The sequence below is a fragment of the Coenobita brevimanus genome, chromosome 14, assembly GCF_032717465.1.
Source record: "Coenobita brevimanus isolate Jiangsu-jjx chromosome 14, ASM3271746v2, whole genome shotgun sequence".
In the NCBI taxonomy this organism is placed as follows: domain Eukaryota; kingdom Metazoa; phylum Arthropoda; class Malacostraca; order Decapoda; family Coenobitidae; genus Coenobita; species Coenobita brevimanus.
Window position 1 is genome coordinate 11,338,683 of NC_136967.1, and position 21,406 is coordinate 11,360,088.

Genomic DNA, 21,406 nt, shown 5'->3' on the forward strand with positions numbered 1-21,406 from the left:
TGCCTACTTATATACATTATGTAACCACAAGATGTCGCAAGCTGAGAAAAGCGTTGCAAATACAATAGTATCAAGTGGTACTTACATACAGTATTAAACCACTAGATGTTATGAATATCCTTCGCCCCTGTCTTATACGAGGGTAATATATGGTACTTTTATTTCAGAGTGATGGCGTGGCGGAGAGTGGCGGTGGCGGCGTGGCTGGTGGTGGCCGCGATCTGCAGTGCCTGGGCATATGATCCGCTGGTGGTGCAGACGCTGAAGGGCGCCGTCAGGGGCATTACGCTGCAGACCTCCACTGGGCGTCAAGTTGATGCCTGGTACAACATCCCCTTCGCCCAGCCACCCGTTGGAGACCTCCGCTTTCGTCATCCTCGACCAATCGACCGCTGGCACGGCGTGAAGAACACCACCACGCTGCCTAAGTCATGCATTCAGGTGCACGATACATTCTTTGGTGATTTCCAGGGCGCGACGATGTGGAACCCAAACACGGAGATAAGCGAGGATTGCCTCTACCTCAATGTGGTGGTGCCAAAACCGCGGCCACGTAACGCTGCAGTCATGGTGTGGATATTCGGAGGAGGCTTCTATTCTGGCACCTCCACTCTCGATGTTTACGACTACAAGATGCTGGCGGCGGAACAGAACGTGATTGTTGTTGCTCCGCAGTACAGAGTCGCCTCCCTGGGATTCCTCTACATGATGAACTCTGACGTCCCTGGCAACGCCGGTCTCTTCGATCAGCTGATGGCACTGCAGTGGATCCATGACAATATTCGTTTCTTCGGTGGCAACCCCGATAACATAACACTCTTCGGCGAGTCTGCTGGCGCCGTGAGCGTCAGTATGCACCTCCTGTCGCCTCTCTCCCGCAACCTCTTCAGCCAGGCCATCATGCAGTCGGGGTCAGCAACCGCTCCTTGGGCCATCATCCCAAAGGAGGAGAGCATCCTGCGTGGACTGCGGCTTGCCGAAGCCGTGGGTTGCCCTCATCACCGCGAGAACCTTACTATGGTCATCCAATGTCTGCGTGAAACCAATGCATCACGCTTGGTCATGAATGAACCCTCATCAGGAATATGCGATTTCCCCTTCGTCCCCATCATTGACGGTGCTTTCCTCGACCAACGACCTAGCAAATCTCTCAGGGAATACAACTTCAAGAAGACAAACATCATGATGGGCAGCAACACGGAAGAAGGCTTCTATTTTATCATGTACTTCCTTACTGACATCTTCCGCCGAGAAGAGAACGTCATGGTGAGCCGTCGTCAGTTTGAGGCTTCAGTCAAAGATCTACACCCATATTTCAACGAGGTGGTCCGTCAGGCAATCATGTTTGAATATACCGACTGGCAATCCAATAACGAAGGCGCCATGTACCGCAACGCCATTGACAAGATGGTGGGAGACTACCACTTCACCTGCAACGTCAATGAGTTTGCTTACTACTATGCCCTTGCCGGAAACAATGTGTATATGTACTACTACACACATCGCTCGTCCCAGAACTTGTGGCCTAAGTGGACGGGTGTCTTACATGGTGACGAAATCAGTTACATCTTCGGTCTCCCTCTGAACCCCGATAATGACTACACACTGGAGGAGCAGGAGCTTTCACGACGCATTATGACCTATTGGGCCAACTTTGCCAAGACTGGGTGAGTTTAGGGCCGGACTCAGGTAATATAATAGCTTAATATTTGCAGTATAAATCGTCACTACGATGTTTTCAAAATATACAATTACCAGCTTACTTGTACAATATATAAATCACAGAACGTAAATAACGACGAATGTCAAATCTCATGATATAAAAGTAGACTTGGAATTGTTTTTCACGATGAGTACGCACAGTAAAAATTACCTATGCTTACTGTCACAATGATAAATTCAGTGTTAACTTGGGTATTTCCTTTATATCGTGCATTACTTTTATCTCACATATTTAGCACTGTTACTCCCATACAATATACACCATTTTGCAGGTAAGTGAATATACAGTACTTCAGTAACGAAAGAACATTATTATTCAATACATACTTGTCATTTGAGTGTTAGATATTCGAAACAAATTATTGTTATTATTCAATACATACTTGTCATTTGAGTGTTAGATACTGAAAGCAAATTATTGTTTTGAAATGTAGTAAAGGTCTCTTAACGACATAATAAAAATTCATGCCTGTGCTAAAATAAAGGAGACACTGTATATAAGACTCACAGTATAATTTCTACAGCTGACAGATAACTGAATTTGCCTTACAAAAATAAAACTTAGTGGAGTTCTTTTCTCATTATGGGTTAAAAAAAATGTATAACTATGCTGTCATATATGTAATGCAGTATACAGTATAAGATTCACGAGATAATTCCTCCAGCTGTCAGAAGAATGAACGCTTCCTACAATAATAGAGCTAACAGTCAATGGAGTTTCCCAAAGCTGTCCCGTCCACTTTATGTCACCATCCCCCCCATGTACCCAGGAACCCAAGCGAGGGGAGTGAGAGCGTGTGGACCCAAACCCACTGGCCCGTCCACACCACCACCAACCGGGAGTACCTCACGCTGGCCGTCAACAACAGTGTCACGGGAAGGGGACCCAGACTTAAAAAATGTGCCTTCTGGAAAACCTTTACGCCGAAGCTGCTGAGACTAACAGGTGAGGAGTGGGCAAGAAGGCAGGCGAGGAGAGGTAAGGCTAAAGGTAAACGGTGATGATGATGCTTTAGGTGATAGAGGCTACTGTAGGTGAGACAAGGCGCTGGCGAGTCCCTGTGGCGAGGCAGGAGAGTGGAAGAGAGAAGGTTTGTTTTAGTGGGTGGTGTAACTGGGGGATGAGAGGGGTGGTGTGCTTGTGTGCGGTGGGTGTGGAGGGGGAGAGGAACTATACTTGGTTCTATTATTCAGTGTCATTAACCATTACTGCAATTAGCACATAAAGATACAAAAGCTACTACGAGTGAGAAACAAAGTGTCGAGAATAATTCAGAAAACAGACTGATGTCACAGGTTTCATAGATGATACATTTACTGTTATCCATTACAATAACAATGAAATATGAAAATTAGAGGAACACAGCACTCACTACCACCTGCAAAAAAGAAATTACTTGCATAGTTGTTTTACGGTATGTATTGCTGTTACCGTATCCATTATAATAACAGTGAGATACAAAAGTCATTACCAGTAGGAAACATGTCATTTCTGGTATAAATCATGCAGAAAATAAATCTTCTTCTTCTCCTTTCGGCTCTCCCCTTAGGGGTCGCCACAGCGGATCATCTGACTCTGTCTTCTGCATCTTCTTCTCTTACATCTACCACCCGCATGTCCTCCTTCACTACATCCGTAAACCTTCTCTTTGGCCCTCCTCTCTTTCTCCTGCCTGGTAACTCCATATCCAGCATCCTCCTCCCGACATACTCCTCATCCCTTCTCCGCACATGTCCAAACCATCTCAGTCTCTCCTCTCTAGCTTTGTCCCCAAACTGACTTACGTGCATTGTCCCTCTAATATGTTCATTTCTAATTTTGTCCAACCTCGTCACTCCTAGTGAAAGACGCAACATCTTCAATTCTGCTACATCCAACTGTGCCTCCTGTCTTTTTGTCAGTGGTACTGTCTCCATTCCGTACAACATGGCTGGCCTCACTACAGTCTTATAAACTTTTCCCTTTCATTTCTGCAGAGACCCTACTGTCACAGATCACTCCTGTCACCTTTCTCCACCCACTCCATCCCGCCTGCACTCTCTTTTTTCCCTCTCTACCACACTCTTCGTTACTTTGTACAGCTGACCCCAAGTATTTGAATTCATCTACCTTTGCCACCTCTACACCTTGCAGCCTCACGGTTCCCCTGTCATCTCTCTCATTTATACACAAGTACTGAGTCTTGCTTCTGCTTACTTTCATTCCCGTTCTCTCCAGTGCATATCTCCATCTCTCAAGCTCTGCCTCAGTTTTATTCCGGCTCTCACTACATATCACAATGTCGTCCGCAAACATTATTGTCCACGGAGGCTCCTGTCTAATCTCATCTGTCAATCTGTCCATCATCACTGCAAACAAGAAGGGGCTCAAAGTCGATCCTTGATGCAATTCCACCTCCACCTTGAAACCCTCAGTCACTCCTACTGCACATCTCACTGCTGTTACACTATCCTCGTACATGTCCTTCACCACCCTCACGTACTTCTCTGCCACTCCTGACTTTCTCATACAGTACCACGGCTCCTCTCCCGGTACCCTATCATAAGCCTTCTCCAAGTCTATAAACACACAATGCAACTCCTTCTGGCCTTCTCTGTACTTCTCCATCACCATTCTCAAAACAACTATGGCATCTATGGTACTTCTTCCTGGCATGAAACCAAATTGCTCCTCGAAGATACTGACTTCTCTTCTCAGCCTAGCTTCTGCCACTCTTTCCCATATCTTCATTGCATGGCTGATCAGCTTTATACCTCTGTAGTTGCTGCAGCAGCTGCACATCACCCTTGTTCTTGAAAATCGGAACTAGAATACTTTTTCTCCACTCCTCCGACATCCTCTCACCCTCCAGGATTTTGTTAAATAATCTGGTAAACCACGCACAGCCATCTCTCCTAAGCTCCTCCATGCTTCCACTGGTATACCATCTGGGCCCACTGCCTTGCCATCCTTCATCCTCTTCATGGCATTCCTCACTTCCTGAACATAATATTGTTATTATATAATATTATCAAGAAGCTGAGAGAATCATGCCCATTATGTGAAGGTACTTGAAAACACCGAAGATGCTTTCAAATTTGTTAGATTATCTGCGATGAACTTCTACCATTCCATCGAAAAATGTAGGGTATTAAAGCACCAGACAAGACTAACTGAATTCCAAAGATGATGTGAACGCCAATTAAGTTTCATAAAAATGGTTAAAAAAAATAACTTACAGACTGTCGGTAAATTAAACGGAATGGCCAGTTTTATTAAGAGGTAGGGAAAAATTCGTTTGCTGACATCATGAACGAAATCCCTTGACGGTAGCCATAATATCAACTACAAATCATTCATACACAGCTACAGTAGGTTTCTCCTGACTGAAAGAAATCGTCGGTCATAAAGTAAAATATAAACGAACTTCTTAATTAAAAATCAGAAGTTAATCGTGACAACTTTACTTGTGTGTGTGTGTGTGTGTGTGTGTGTGTGTGTGTGTGTGTGTGTGTTAGGATTCTCTTGGGCATATACCAAGTTTACGTTAGCCGAAATAATATGTAAGCTGCATGTACCGTATTTCGCGCCAATGGGCCACGAAATGACATTTGGTTCTGGTCACTAAGTCGCTTTTTTTTAGCTCTTTTCTGCTGTTCAGTTCAAGAAATTTTTTTTAATTTGTTCATTAATGTTCAGTTGTTACCGGTAAAACTGATTAACCAGTTTACACTCATTAACGCTATTGTGTGTGTGTGTGTGTGTGTGTGTGTGTGTGTGTGTGTGTGTGTGTATACACTATATATATATATATATATATATATATATATATATATATATATATATATAGAGAGAGAGAGAGAGAGAGAGAGAGAGAGAGAGAGAGGAATTCCCTTGTGGACGTGTACTGGCAACCTAACTCCTTTGCTGTACCCCTTCCGAATACCTATTGCAATATGAAATTAAAATTACAAGTGGCTTATACTCAAATCCTGCCCCAAGTGAGAGTTGCCATGACGATGAGAGAGCTACAGTCTCTCTCTCTCTCTCTCTCTCTCTCTCTCTCTCTCTACCAGAACCCCGCAGTCCTAATACACGAAGGACATCAACATACATTTTTCACAGTCACTAATACTCAACCGTCCCACATGCACCAGTACTTAACCACATCTCTCAAACACATCCAACACACACAGACAACTACACACACACTTCCAGTTCCACACAGCCCAGTTACGCGATCAAACACAAAAAAATGTATATACATATATAGATAGATGGATAGATAGACAGATAGATAGATAGACTGATTGATGTAGATAGATAGATAGATAGATAGATATTTTTTTTTTTAGGCATTCCCAGTCACACATGTCTCTCACTCACCCACACACACAGTACCAGTTCTCTACACTCAAGCTAATCGTCATCCAAATCTGCGAAAAACATTCACAAAGAAACATAACCTCCTTGGCGGAGGTAATTAGCTTTTCTTAGGCAACCTCCAGCCAGCCAGATCTCCACAAAACTCACACACGACCCACAAACCTCACATGTACACCTTCACACATCACCAGTTCCTCAGAGTCCAGTAACACTAAAAGCGCGAAGAACACATCAGTTTCTCTTTGTAACATCAGTCAAAGACACTTTGCACACACACACAGCAATAAAAAAACTTGCACACACCTCAACATCAAAACACAAAGCCTACACACACCCACACACACACACAAACACACCCACACACAGCGCCAGTCCCTCACAGTCCAGTTTACCGCCGCCCAGTTCCCCTGTTCCCCAGCTGAGCGGTCGCGGGAAGGTCTATTTATAGCGGTGCGGCTGGCGTTTGCATTGTTGAAATTCTTGTCTCCCCGGCGGACGCTATTACCTGTTCTGTCTCCCGGAGCGACACCAGCGATCGATCTGGCCAGGACGGCAGTTCGGCCGCAATGGAGAGAAGTCCTCCTTGTCTTAATAATTTGCTAGATGTACATTCGAGCTTTTAAGAAAATTGCTGAAATGTACATTCACTGTTGTCAGGAAACTGCTAGCGGCACCTTTGAAGTCTGAAGACACTGCTTTACGTATACCACTGTATCGTGAGGAAACTGCGTGAAGTAAATTCAGGTTTTAGAGAAATTGCTAGAAGTACCTTCGGGAGCTGAAAAAATTGCTAAATGCAAACCTACGAAAAAGTTACTGTATTTACCGGACAGTGAAGAGCTGAAAATGAAGGAAAAATAGGTACATGTACTCTTTGAGTTTTGAAAAAACAACGTTTCCTATGAAATTACTAATTGTGTATTTAGAAATATGAGAATACTGCTTTGTGTGTGTATTCAGGGGTTTGATCAAACTGCTACATGTACTGTACAACAGAGTTTAACGAAATGGACAGATTTATAGTCAAAGTTCTGGGGAAATCATGAGCCTTGCAAACATGAAATTACTATAACATTCTGGGTTTGAGGAAATTGCTAATATAAAAACAGGCTGTAGAAAAATACTTGTTATACACAAAGTTTTAAAGAAATCTATGCATTTTTTCTGTCGTTTGCTGACTGTTCACAGATTTATATTTTGAAAAAAAAAAAAAAAAAAATCGCAAGCTGTGCATTATCAATCGAAAAATTATAAAAATGTAAATTCCTATTGGGTTCTGAAAACATTCCTTGGTGAATATTCGAGTCAAGAGAACACTACTACTCTCGTATGTCTGTGGGCAGATTTTTAACAGTGTTAGTTCTGATTTACTAATAAAGCGACTTACAAGACACTCGCTTCAAGGCCACTTTTGGCGGTCTCCTCTCGATGTCAGGTCAGTTTCTGTTTTCAGTCGAAATGTAAAAAAAATTTGAAGTGAGCAAGACGGAACGAGAAATTTTCCCTTATTTTTATCCTGCTGGGACACCCGTTGAGAACAGAGAGAGAGAGAGAGAGAGAGAGAGAGAGAGAGAGAGAGAGAGGCAGGATAGTAGTGTTTGCTATTATACTAAATTATTCTAGAGCATTATAGTACACAATTTTAGGAGTATAAGGAGGGAGGAAGGAGAGGCGAGAGAGTGATAATACAACAAACACGTTCCTCTTCTCTCTCCAGTCATGCTGGTAGTTTCAAAGCCGGACGAAGTACGAATCCATCCTTTCCACTAAAAAGCAAATACTAAACTAGAAACAAAAGGGCCAGATACGAGTCATAGCTCGGGAACCGGTGACCCGATTGGCCTGGAAATTGCTTTATTCAAGTTAGGGCATTTTAACGGTACCATGCTCTAACAAAAACTGCGCTAGGTTGAGCCGTTTTTGCTGTGTTACGGTAAAAAACAACAAGTCATACATAAATCAGATCATCAGAATATAGATTAACATTGTATTCTTTATTAATGTTGAGATCTCGAATGTGTAAACAAGCCCTCGGTTTCTGAAAATCATCTGTCAAATCCAAGATGACAGTTAACTGTGCTTGTTTTCTCTCCTACACAATTAAATGCGTTCTGTAACGTGACATGCAGGCAAACGACACTTAATGCTCTCAGTATTCTACACTTTAGGAATACGGAAATAAATGCCCACTGAATTGCCAACCAGTTGTTTCCATCGTGGCAGACTTGCTAGTAGAGAGAGAAGTGACTTTATTTTTTATAGTTTTGATTGTCCACCCCTACCTCTTTTCCAACCCACACTTGAGGTTAAGGTTCCCTCCTCCCTGTGCACTCCTCCCCACCCCAGAGTCTCTCCTCACTCTGTTTATGCTGTCTCCTCTGAACCCTTCCCCCCATTCTCCATTCCACAGCCTTACCCATCTGAATCTTCCTCACCTCCCAGCTCACACTCCTATCCCTGTGAGTCCCTCTTTTGAGCCTTCCTTCCTTTTTCCCAGTTCAGATCTTCCTCCATCTGAACCCTCTTGTTCATACCCAATCCTAGAGTCCTCTTTCTCAACCTACAGCTCCCTTCCTTCGAGTTCCCTTTCTCACATGCTCCCCTGAACTTTAAACCCTCTTCCCCACTCCTCAGTCCACAGTTCCCTTTCTCTTTGCAGTCATCCCAAGCCCAGAGCCCCATTCTTTTGAACCCTCTCCCTTTAGTCCCTCTTTTTAATTCCCAAGCCTAAAGTCCCATCTCTTTGAGCCTTCCTTCTAGCTCCACAACGCCCTTCTCCCCTTCCCGTGTGTCCTCCTCCCTTCTCTTATCTTCACAGCCCCTTCCCTTGGTTCACCGCCCCCTCTGTCCCCACTCCCCCCTCCCACCAGGTCCACAAATCGCTAAGTGTCCAGTGTTCTCTGAGGCTTGTTGTTAAGGTCATTGCTCGGTCTGTTAACTTTAAGACCTCAGACTACGACAGTTAAACACATTATATACTAACTATCTGGCGGCCTATCTGTCTATCTGTTTGTTAGTGTATCTTTCTATATACCTATATGTCTGTCTGGCTATTAACATGATGACGTTTCCTTAAAAACTGGATCCAGTCAGACGATTATGTTGAACTAAAGAGAGAAATTTCGTATATAAGCAGGTTAGAAACAAAATCCAGCAATCTGTTAAATGCCATGATGTCTTCTATGCTTCATTCTTGTTGTCGTCGGAAGACTTAATTCAGATTAGGAGATTTCTCCTTAATGCAGGAATTAATCACGCGGTCAGTCTGAGGCTGGTGTAATGAATGAAGAGAGCTTCGCGGTGGGACGTTGGGTAGGTCATTCCTGTTCCAGTCTTTCTAACTCGACATTCTTAGCTTTGGTTTGGGATTGATCACGAAGATACTTCCGATGTGTACTTTGTGTGCTGATACCATTTTTTATTTACAGAGGTCATGGATTCGTGATGTAAAGTCAATGTATCGATTTTCTTCTCTCTCTTCCACACTGATCACTTTCCATTTTCGAATGTTGTTGTTCAGGAAAAGACACCGCAGTGTACTCTACAAGTTGTTCATAAGTTGGTGGCTGTATGTTCGTGAAGGGTCTGTAAAGGCAGTTCGGAAGAGAGCGTGTAACAGGAAAAGTGGTAGTGTTGTGCTGTACCTTGTTTGTAGGTGGTCTGTTTCCCATGATGGAACTGAGCCTCTCCCACAGCTTGAAGACTACTTCGTGTCAGCAAGTAGTTTGATGAACTATTATGATGAAGGAATGATTATTCTTGATTACTAGTCAGCGGGTTTTCACGCGACAAAACTGGGTAGCTTCCACAAAATGAATATCAGATCGTGTCTGCATGAAATTCTATGACCCTTAGAAATGAGGTAGGGATGAGATTCCTTGATGATTAGGCAAACTGACCCTCCAATCTGACAACATGATAAGCGCCTGAATTGAAAAAGCTTTGGCAACTTAGTCAGGTTAGAACAACGGCGTTACAATGGTGGATAAGAAGCATATTGAGGCGGATATTGTGGTGACTTGTTACTTGCTGGATCGATTAAAGAAAAAGAAAGCGGATGAAACAGGAAAAAAGGAAACAAAGACAAGGTTATGTCGAAACCCAAAAGTCTATGGGCTGAGAGGAACGTATTTCACTTACATAACCTTTCTCAGTAGTATAGAGAGTATTTGTAACATTTATTACCGCTTCATTTCACCCTAGTCCTAGTACTCATTGCCAAATACTCTTGTTCTCTGCAAAGTTTCTGTATTCCGAAAAGTTCCTTCCAATCATAACAAAATTATCTGGCGGCCGCAATAATGCACTAAAATCAATGTAAAATAAAGTCGTAATCGCACTGAAGGGATTAAATGAGTCAATAAGGCATCTTCTTCAGGCTAAGCAACCCGTTTAACGATAGCAGGACTGAAGTAATGCGTCAAGAGTAACGAGGAGATTAACGTCAAACACTTAACCCCGATACTTGGAATTACTTTTGCGAGCATTTCACAATCGATTTCCTGACTTGCCTCTGCAGTGTTGATATTAAAGTGACGGTGCCTGAGGTGTCGCCTTTAACATGGTATTGACTAAACTGAGATGGTGTTGCCTATACAGATTCAAGATATGTATTCCTTCTAGAGCTCTTGCATCGAAGGTTATTCCATTTGATTTTGAAGATGATTTTTGAGATACATCATGTCCAGATGGGTATTTCTAGAGCAGAAAACATATACCTACTCAGTTTTTCAGTCGGAATTACGGTGACTGATGATGATGATGATGATGATGACGGTAATGTACTCTTGCCAAACACAGGTCGTCCTAACTGCTGTCGATTGCAGTCACATTAACTTACCGATATTATTGTCAGATGAGAATAGTTATATCTGAACTTTTTGTCAGTAAAAATACCATGGAGTGCCAGAACAACACTATATACTGGTGAAGTTATTTATAAGATGATAAAGACAAAGGACACTATATTAAATGATTCATAACTTCAGTACTGCAGTTGACAAAATCTGGACAACGAATGGATAATGCTGCCTTCTTAACAATGGCCAGTGATAGGAACTTATAATGCTCTTTTTTTTTTTTTTTTTAATGAGGGAGGAGGGTTTTCTTAATTTACTGTCAGTATTATTGAACCAATATATATTACTGTAAGCTTTCACTAACAACATTAATAATAATAATAATAATAATAATAATAATAACAAGGTGGTAGGTGGGGGAGCTCACCATCCACTCATTCGATGTAGTGCTGTTCTCGGGTGACTGCCCTTTCCTCTCTTCTCCCGTCCCTTCCTTTCGTCCTCTTCTGTCTTTGTTCCTTCATTCTTTCCTCTTCCTTATGCCTACGGGTGATTCTACACTCCCTCTTCTGTATTTGTTTCCTTTATTCTTTCCCTTTCCATCTGCTTGTGGGTAACTCTGCACTGATGACAAGCCAATTGGTTTCCTGTACACCAGGAAACCATTTATTACGCTAGGGGTAACCATATAACCAAATTATGGCGCCTAGTGGTTTAATGGGTAATTAAGGCACTCGAATCGGACTGAGCCTCTGTAGGTTTATATTCAAGAGGTGGTTGGGGTTTATTACTCACGTAATGCCATTCAGGGATGAGTGAGGCTGGTCACTCTCATCTTAGATATCAGGACCAACTTGCCTAGGCTCGGGCTTCTACGCTCCTCGTGGGGCAACACAGGATTAGATGATGATAATGAATAACTTCATTTTAGTTTCCGTTTTCATATGGATAACCTCTCAGTATGTTTCCTAAAGCTTACAGCAAGATTCTATTATGTCCCTACCGAACGTGTGACAGTGTGCGCTTGTGGCAATGTGTGTGTGTGTGTGTGTGTGTGTGTGTGTGTGTGTGTGTGTGTGTGTGTGTGTGTGTGTGTGTGTGTGTGTGTGTGTGTGTGTGTGTGTGTGTGTGTGTGTGTGTGTGTGAGTGAATGTGGTACTGTGTACTGATGTGCATGTGACTGTGTGAGTGTGACTGTGTGTGTTTGGCATTAAGTACTTATACGCTTGTGTGCAGTGCTTAAGGCCAAACGTCTAGTCGGTCTTGGAGATTTCGTAACGCCTCTTTCTCAGCCATTTATTTTGCAGATTATACTTAAAATAATCCCCATGTATGCAGCTGGTACAAACTGTGTCGATACTAAACAGGTACACATAACATATAAGTGAAAGTAAGGTGGGAAAATTGAGCCAACAATTGGAAAAGCTGTTTGCTGCGAAGATACAAGAGTTTATGCTTGACCTGGATCATCTCCCTAATAAACATCTTTTCAAGGCATGGGCATAACTCTTGCACCTGAACACGCCACGGCTTACTGACACAGTCTCGGACAGTAAGGTATAAGATGGAAACTTTATTGCTAAGGAAGAGGCATTGCAACGTCTCCCATCCCAAGCAGGGCCCGAATTCACAGACATATTTACAGTGCGATCGATTCCTGTCTTACCTTAGACTTCTCGTTGTAGGAAGATGTAAAGACAACGGAATATTCATCACTCCTTTCCATGCCCTTCCTATTTAAAAATATATATATATATATATATATATATATATATATATATATATATATATATATATATATATATATATATATATATATATATATATATATATATGGTAAAAAATTATCCGATTTGTGGATAAACACAAGACATGGTAAGTTCTACACGCTCCTCATCCATCCTATAAAAACAAATTCGGGTTCCAAGAGCGAGTTGATAGTGGAGGGAGTCGATCGTATATACTGTATGTCTGAGAATCCGACCCCAAAATAGGGACATTAATATGAATGTATAAGCTAAATATTTGCCTCGCCACAGACGGCCGCGGCAGCCTTTACATTTTGCTACCCAGGAATTTTTAGAATATGCATCCTAGCCTTCCCTTCCAGGTAGGGGTCTCAGTCTCTAGATAAGCTTTCGCAGAGCAGTTTGGGACTAGAGTAGCTGCCTATGGTAGAGAAGCTTTATTCAGCTTTCTGTACATAATCCAAATGGTTTTTCATGATATTAAATATTTTCTACTTGAAGCATTTTTCATGCCTTTATTTTCCATATTCATGCATGCTTGCTAAAAATATATCTATAAAAGTGTACGGGTCACCCACCACACTAAGCGAGCTACAAGGATCACTCCGAGTTTATAGGTGCTTCGAATAAGAGTGCTGTCTCCCACCTCTGTCTGGTAACCCATATCCTAATGGTTGTTAGACTTCACATCACGTATAACCGCACCTAGTTATTATCACCAGTACACAGACACATCGTAGAGCACATAAGTCACCGTAAGAAAGATTGTCACGTCGCTTAGCATTTGTCTTAAAGTAGCTGAGTTGGCGATTCTGAAAAGATTCATGTTGCTTTCTGTAAGTTTACGTGTTCGTGCTAAGAAGTACATTAGAACATCACTGCATTATAAAGCACTTCACAAAATAACGAGCTGTGCGTCAATGTTCCCGTATGTAGATGTGTACGTGCTACAATCATCACAAGGTTGATGGCTCTTACCACGCCAGACTTCCGTGATGATTTTCACTTGCAGACTCATGGCGCTAACAAAGGGTATGATACTTGCGTTTACATTCCGTTTTTGTGATTAGCTAAGCCATATGATATCAGAAATTCAAATCCCGAAAACAAATTAACAGTTAATTCAGCAACAGTGGAAGCACCTCCAGTACCTTACCAGGCTCAGCGGCGAAGTTCGCTGCTGATAAACCGACACTCTGCTGGCACGCAGAGGGTACATTCAAGGGCAAGAACAAGTTCTACGACATATAGAGAGGCATCTGGGTAGGGAAATCTAGGGTCTGAACAAGCAAGGTCAGAGTCAAGTAACAACGACGCATTAAAGTAACAGCAAGAATATCCATTAAGGCGTACCAAAGCGACAGGAGATATTAGTAAGAACAGGTAGATCTGTCACTGAACGCCGTGGACGATGTCATGGCGTGGGAGGTGGTGCGATAGAGACAGACCTTGTAGCAGGCGAGGTGAGGGGGGTCGCCCGTCACACTACAGGTGGCCGGGCTCACTTAAGATTCACTACATAAGACCTTCAAACACCATTAACCCGTTCAAACCGACCACGTCTTTCGCATTTTATTCCTCCTACCACTAGACGATTCTCGTTCGGCATGGAGCCGACTTCTCGAAGTCAAGGGTTTGAAGGACAGTTTGCACGGTTTTCAGTACGAAGGAATTAATATTAGGTAAATAGAATCGTCTGACGGTAGCAAGAATAAAACAAGAAAAGATGTATTTGCATTCAAAGGATCAACCCGTTCCTGCCGGTGGACATTTTCCATAATTTATTTTCGATACCTCCCGACTGGTATATTTGGCTTAGGAGAGATTTTTCTAGGAGGAGGGGTAGGTACAAGTATAGCCTTCATTACTACGTAACTACAAGAGGTCTCGCCTAAGACAAATAGAATCATCTGGAGCTTGAAACGATTAACCAATAATAGTCGTGCTGTCAAGACTATTTTCCTTCAGCTTAAAGCAACGATGCCGTGCTCGGGAAGCGGTCGTGTTGACGGCCACACTGATCGTCATCACGATCATTGCCGGAGCACGACACCGTTACCATACTTCGAAAACAAGTTCCGACACAAATCGTGTAAACGAGTCTTAAGGTGAATAAGAACTGTGCAACCAAATATGAAACGAGAAAGACACAAGCGTACTGAAAAGGTGAAGCAGTTCAGTCAAGGACGTTATATACTGTATTCTATAACTGGACCTCAAAACGAGTTTATTTAGCGTAAAAAGAAGAAGAAGAAAAAAAAGACCTCCTGTAACGCTGGGTTAATGAAGGCAATAGCTACTTAACTAGCTAATTCCTTCCAGAGCGAGAAGTGTCAAAGTAAAATCGTGTAGAGAAACCAGTGATAAAATTTAAAAAAGTTGCCCAGGAGGTGAAATGGTTAACCGAACACGCCCAGTTGCCCGGCGAGACCAGACAAGATGGTGGCCGAGCTCCAAAGCATAGTTTTTCTTTCATTGACTCTGAAGGCTCCTTGGCACCTCTTCCTCCCTACTTTGAAATTTATTCTGGTTGACGCCAGACGATTTTATTAATGGTATGAGGGAATCATCGGAGTGAAGGGGTTAGATACAATTTCTATTGACGCCTTCAACCTGAGAACCCAACTAATAATTCACTCTGACCAACGCCGAACAATTCCATTCAGCTAAAAAGAGAGAATCTCTGGGTGAAGTGATTAACCCCTCTTCCCTACGAGAACGTCTTGTATTACTGCTACATTTAGATGGTTTTTATTCAGGTATGATGGAGATCTTTCATTGCAGTGAAGGGGAGAATGGAGGCAGTTTCTAACCTCCTTCACCATCCATGACAGGCTTCCCCTTAAGCTGAACGTAACTGTCTGGCAGCAGCAGGAGTAAATTTAAGTATAAGTCACAGTACTGAAAGGATTAATCTTTTATTGTGCGTACCACTGCGCCTCATTCGTTTGCATGTAATATCTTTTTTATAACGACAAATCTTTCATACATACGGTAACATACAAAGATATATTAACTCCTTCGCTATGGTAACGCCTTTTATTCTTGTTTTCTTCAGACTTTTTTTCTTCGACTACGGGAGATTTCTAGTGATAAAGTAATCAGTGTAGGCTATAACTAACATCTCCAGTTCGACGTGTTTTTCCTAAGCTTAATGAAAACATTTGACACTAGACAGCATAAAAGACATCACTAAATTGGAAACTCTGAGGTAACAAATACATAAAAACAACGGTAAGGAAAAGGTGCTCCAGAGCTTCCACGACCAACGAGAATGTGGTGTCGTGAACCACGAGTTACCTGGACCACAAGTGTACTAACGACAGCTCAGCATGCGCGGCTAATGACGTCATGGATGCTCCACTCACGGACGCTCAGACCAGCGAGAAGCTTGGTCCTAATTGGGTGGGGAGGGGGCGAAGCTCCCCAAATCCCAAGCCTTTACAAGTCACTTCAAACCATGCACACGCTCCATTACTGCCAGAATAGTTTTTAATCTAACTTTACAAAATGTCGACACATGGTAAGGTGGGCAGAGCCCTTGATGGCATCAGTTGAAGGCGAGTAGTTGTCCTCTAGTACACTTTCGGTTCAGGGTTTTCATGGTTCACTACATGCGGAACCCAAGGTTGTATTCTGGTGGCTGTGAATCGATCCCAAGCTCCTCTTCCTACCAATACATTATTGCATAAGGCTTCTTGCTAGTCTCTTATATATTGACTATGCAATCTAAGACGATACTACAAAAGATATGAATAGCAGAGACTATTAATATGTGGCATGCAAAATAAATCGCTAAGGGAGAGATGTCAGAGTATCCCCTAGGTCCACAAGAATGCAACCATATGTGGCTTGTCAGTTGTGCGATTTTGTTATCATTTTTCTCCCACGCCCAGTCATAAGCATGAGAAATGATTTTGTGCCCATTCCATTTTTTTAACTTAGTGAAGCGGGTTTTAGATTCCATTAAGAAAAAAAAAAAGGATCTCATAAAACAATCATAGGCTTAGATCCCGTTACGAGGAACAGTAAATAAAAGCTCTTGGATCCTATGAAAAACGATGAAACAGTCTACTGCTACTATTACTGTTACCACTGCTGCTGCTATACAGTACTATTACAACTGCTGCTGCTACTAGCATCACTGCCATTTAAAAGAACAGTAATAACATTGCTAAGTCGTGTTGGACCGGACCGAGTACCTGGAACCAAAGCGAGGTGACGGGGAGGTGGTGGTGATGAGGGCGGGGGTGTGTGGGGTGAGGCCGAGTGGTCTTGAGTGAGCGTCGGCAACCGAGGTAGGGAAGCCGGGCCCCACTCAGACCTTCACTTTGGCAGGGGAGAGGGGTGAATGCGCATGTCCTAGTCCCGGAGCCACCCTGGAAGGCACCTGCACCGCCCACCCACTTGGTCCGTTTAGTTAAGAAGATGGTGGTGGCCATGGTAAACGAGTGGTTGGTTCATCGACAGTCAGTTGGTACTCTCCTTATTGCTTATATATATATATACTGTACACTATTTAACATTTGCTCATAATAATAAAAAAGTGAAATTTTAGCCTCATACAGTTGGAGCCCCAGTAATTTTTGTGATTTATTGATGAGTCTCTTGACGCCAATCTAAACGTCCAACTTAAAAAAAAAAAAAAACAGACGTAAAATATATCCTTATTAGCTAATTGCACGTTCGTTACCCTTGTACTCTTCATTATCAAAACATCTTAGTCAACTTTAAAGAAACATGTATTCCTTAAGCTGTTGTTCAGAAGTATATTACCCACTTCTCTTCATTTGGCACCCCATTTTTTACCCAACATTTAATGATAGTATAATGTTCATCTCCCCTGCAGAAGCCATGACTGAGACCATGGTTGTATTCCTTCACTCCCTCCACACCCCTTTCCCCTCGGGTGTCCCTCTCACCCACCCCTTTTTCTTTCCCCACGCACATACCTCTTCCTCACAGAATGTACGCGTTTATTCAACTCTTAACCCCCCCCCCCTAAAATCCTTCAATCCTAATTAAATATTTAGTAATACTAAAGGTTTTTGCATCATGGTAGTGTGATCAATAAATGGATGTGTGTAATATAAATCAGATGTGTTATAAAGTTCTGTCTGTAAACAGAATTAAAAATACTATATGTGAACAGAAAGAATGTAGACTATCCAAAATAGCTCTGCCTCAATCATGTTATCCTAAGCCCTGGTGACTGGGTGACTTCGCCTCAGTCCTCCTGGATCCTCGAGTTGCTGAGAAAAGATATTCTTTCCTTATCACAGGGAACGTCACGCACTTCAAATAAAGTACACTGCACAGGTATGGCCTGATGCCAGTGCCTGGTTCTCGCGTATACTGCTAGGATTTCGCTCAGCTCAATAAAATTGCTTGCTATTATTCTAAATATAACTCCTGGGTAACCATAGTAAGGACTACCTGAATGTTAGGATGTTTGTCAGTTGAACTAAATCTGTTGGTCTGAGCCTTAACAAAAACCTCAAGTGCATCAGCGCCAACATGGAGAGTCTGGCGGCCCCGGTGCATCTGTGCCTCTGTCGCCGTCTCAATCAGACATTTTGAAAATGAAGGTCCTTTGCTTCTTTTGCGCAACACTGGGACCTTCTGTACTTAGCTGCAATCGTATTCTTCGCGTAAATAACCTTAGAAGACATTTCTGTCAATTTTTATGAATATGCACCCAATATTTTTATTAAAACTGAAGCCTGACTTAAAGAATGTTTGTTTTGATCTAGCTGTTATCCCGGGCACTGCACCTCACCCTGCTTGGTTGTTATTTGTGTGAGGCGAAGTTTACTGAGGCTGCAATGATCGTATCTTTGAGTCACAGTGATTTAAATATGGAGAGCTTTTGTTACAAGCTGGACCAGACTCCACTCTTACCTCGCTGGTGTGAGGCAGCGTGTAGTACTGTTGCCCCACACACCAGGGTGGTATTCTGAGTGATTTAGGACGCTTCGTAGCACCCCATCCTTAGCGGTTTATTTAACTTGTTATTTTCACCTTTTCATCCTCTAGTATATCAGTGATGCAAAGTATACTGACATTAAAGTGACATAAAAAACATGCTCTGTACATGAGAACATTCAGGTGAAGTACGGAAAATAAACTGCTAAGGAAGAAGTGCAACGAAACCTCCTGTGCCATCGAGAATACCGGCCTCATCAGTCCTGCACCCCGCTGCCACGCACTTACACATCTTCACTCGAGCACCCCCCACACCCCCACCTCCACCCACCACCTCCTTTCACTAAGCAACGTGTTCTTCAGTTTCACTGTGCCTCGATCTGGCTTCTTTGATGGTGATTTAGACCATCTTGAGAGCATCTTAGCCAAGCATGCATTTTTCTCATATTTTCACTAAGTATTGATCACATTTCTTTGTATTCAAAGCATGTTTTATCATGGATGTATTTTCCAGCAGCAGGCAGTGCCATGTGTTAACATTTCACATATCTGTTGCAGCCAATCAGAACAACAGCCCGGAGCAGTGCCCCAAGGTGAATACCAACGGCGGTGTGAGAGTGGGAGGCGTGGCGGCGGCCCTGACAGCCCCCCTCCTGCTGGTGTACGCCTCCATGACCCGCCCGTGATGAGCCACCGCCTGCACACCACACACACAAAGCGCCTCCACTTATTACAGCCGTTGCACTGGAGAGCGGCTGCTCGTAATGAAGCTGAGAAAAGTTGCTGTTAACGTCGCTTTAAGCATCGTGAAGCTACTGACAAGTTGCTGCTCGCTGCCGCTTAGTCTGTATCTGGGTCGACCCATACTGTCGCCCTGCTACCAGTAGTAGAGAGCTATTTAGCAAGAATATGTCGCGTTAATGCAGTTTTTACAGAATTCCATTAGCAGTGCTAAAGTACTCATAATAGATTGGATTTACAGTAGTTATGGAAAGCTACTAGAAAATGTAATGTTCTAATAATCATAATGGCTGTCGGGCAAAATACTTGACACCCATCTTGGGTGTTATGTGTCTGTAACAAAGTACTGGAAGATACTCAAGGGTCGCCTAGACAGGGCATGCAGGAGCCCACTCACTAAGGCTCCAGGGTAAACGGGCCTTTGGGCAGGGGTATGAAATAACCCTCAGGGTTTGATAAAAGGAGCGCCTCAGGATCAAATTTCACACGCTATATTATCATCGTCTGTGGAAGGTGTATGTTTAGTATAGGCTGGACTGCCTCTTGCTGTTGAGTTGTACTGTCGTCTGATCGCGGGTCGCGATGACGTCACGCCGAGAACCTTCTCTCTCGGTCGCTGACAGCCCGCCAAGTTTCTGGACGTCAGTAAGACATTTGTTCGGTAACGACAAGCCTTACTGACTTCCTAAATCGTACCTAAGTATTATAATTGTTATATATTTTCTCTCCCTGTTTACTTTCCGCTTGACATAGAATTTGCATGGGGAAGAACACTCACCTAGACGCTACTGTCTTTCCATGCAACAGCACATTCAACTTTATTTCATTGATTGACAGCGCCATGAACAGTCGAAGCATGAGCAGAACCTATCCGCCACTCTCGGGGGGGAACCTAAAGACACCCGAAACTTTGCTACCCCATATACATATCTCTATACAATATTTGCTACCTTACAGAGTGACAGGTTCCGCAACGTGTCACTTCGTCTGCTGTCTGCGAGCGTTGTCACATCGCAGTTACGACGGTGCAATCGGGTATGGTCGCTAAGATAGGCTGCGAAGTGAACATAGATCTGTTTACTTTTTAGACAGGCTTTCACCATCTTCGGCTACATCCTGCCAAAATGTCTATGTTTTTCAATGTCTGTGGCATAGCAGCTGTGGCAAGGGGGATCGAAAAGTAGCCATTTTGGCGGGACTTAGTTATCTGACACTTCCTATGGAACCATCATACGAGTCAAATCCAAATTAGATATATCAGGTTCGCATTACCAGCGATCTTCAGATTATTTCTTCTGCTTTTAATAGTAATCGCAGACAAGCTAAGAATCGGTCAAAGTTTTCAAATTCATGCTTTCTAAAATCAACCGAACTCATTGGCGAAAAAACTAAAAGTAATTCCACGCGAAACACATCTGTTGTTGACTTTTGTGCTAAGTGAACCATGACTTCAATCTTATACTCTCCTTTCCTTCGAACAGATAAAGCGATTGTATGATGGGAACATACTGTCGTTTTATGTGCTATATGACTTTCCTTCGTAACCTCAGATGATCATTAACATATATATAAAAATACTACTAATAATACAATTCTTAACCTCAGATAATCATCATCATGTTAAGAGATAATACCTCTAGGTCTTGATAGAAATGGAGAGTGATTTTAATGTTTGATTAAGATAAGTGGCATGACCGGAGCCCGTAGGAATGACGACTCCCCAAACGAATAATTATTGCGACAGCTACGGTGACTTGTGCAGTGGTTCACCGTCGCAGCCTTGGCACTCTGTAATGTTGGTCCTGCCGAGCGGCCTTTGAGTCGGCGGAAAAATGGAACAAATCTGACTATGGATAGAAGGATAAATAGAAAGGAGAGATACAGAGCAACAGAAGGTTTAAATATGGAGAACGCCAGGATTTTAAAGACAGAGACAAAATAGTGTTGAAAGGCGTTAAGGAGAAAAAAAGAGAGAAAGTGCCAGCAACAAGTGATAAAGAGAGACAGTGCCAGTAAGAAAGTGAGTGCCAGTGCCTCGTTCCCATGGGCTCTCTCCTGTACTGGAAATCACGTTAATTGTTAGTTCAAATGTACATTCTCTAGAG

At 42.8% G+C, this 21,406-nt stretch overlaps 1 protein-coding gene across 1 annotated transcript; it reads left to right on the top strand.

Moving 5' to 3' along the window:
* Positions 1–171: 171 nt before the first annotated feature.
* LOC145419058 (acetylcholinesterase-like) lies at positions 172–21,161 on the top strand. Its single transcript, XM_080287306.1, has 3 exons — positions 172–1,667; positions 2,493–2,668; positions 19,119–21,161. The coding sequence occupies exons 1-3, from the start codon at positions 172–174 to the stop codon at positions 19,244–19,246; spliced, it is 1,800 nt and encodes a 599-aa protein (XP_080143432.1). The 3' UTR covers positions 19,247–21,161.
* The last annotated feature ends 245 nt before the right edge of the window (positions 21,162–21,406 follow it).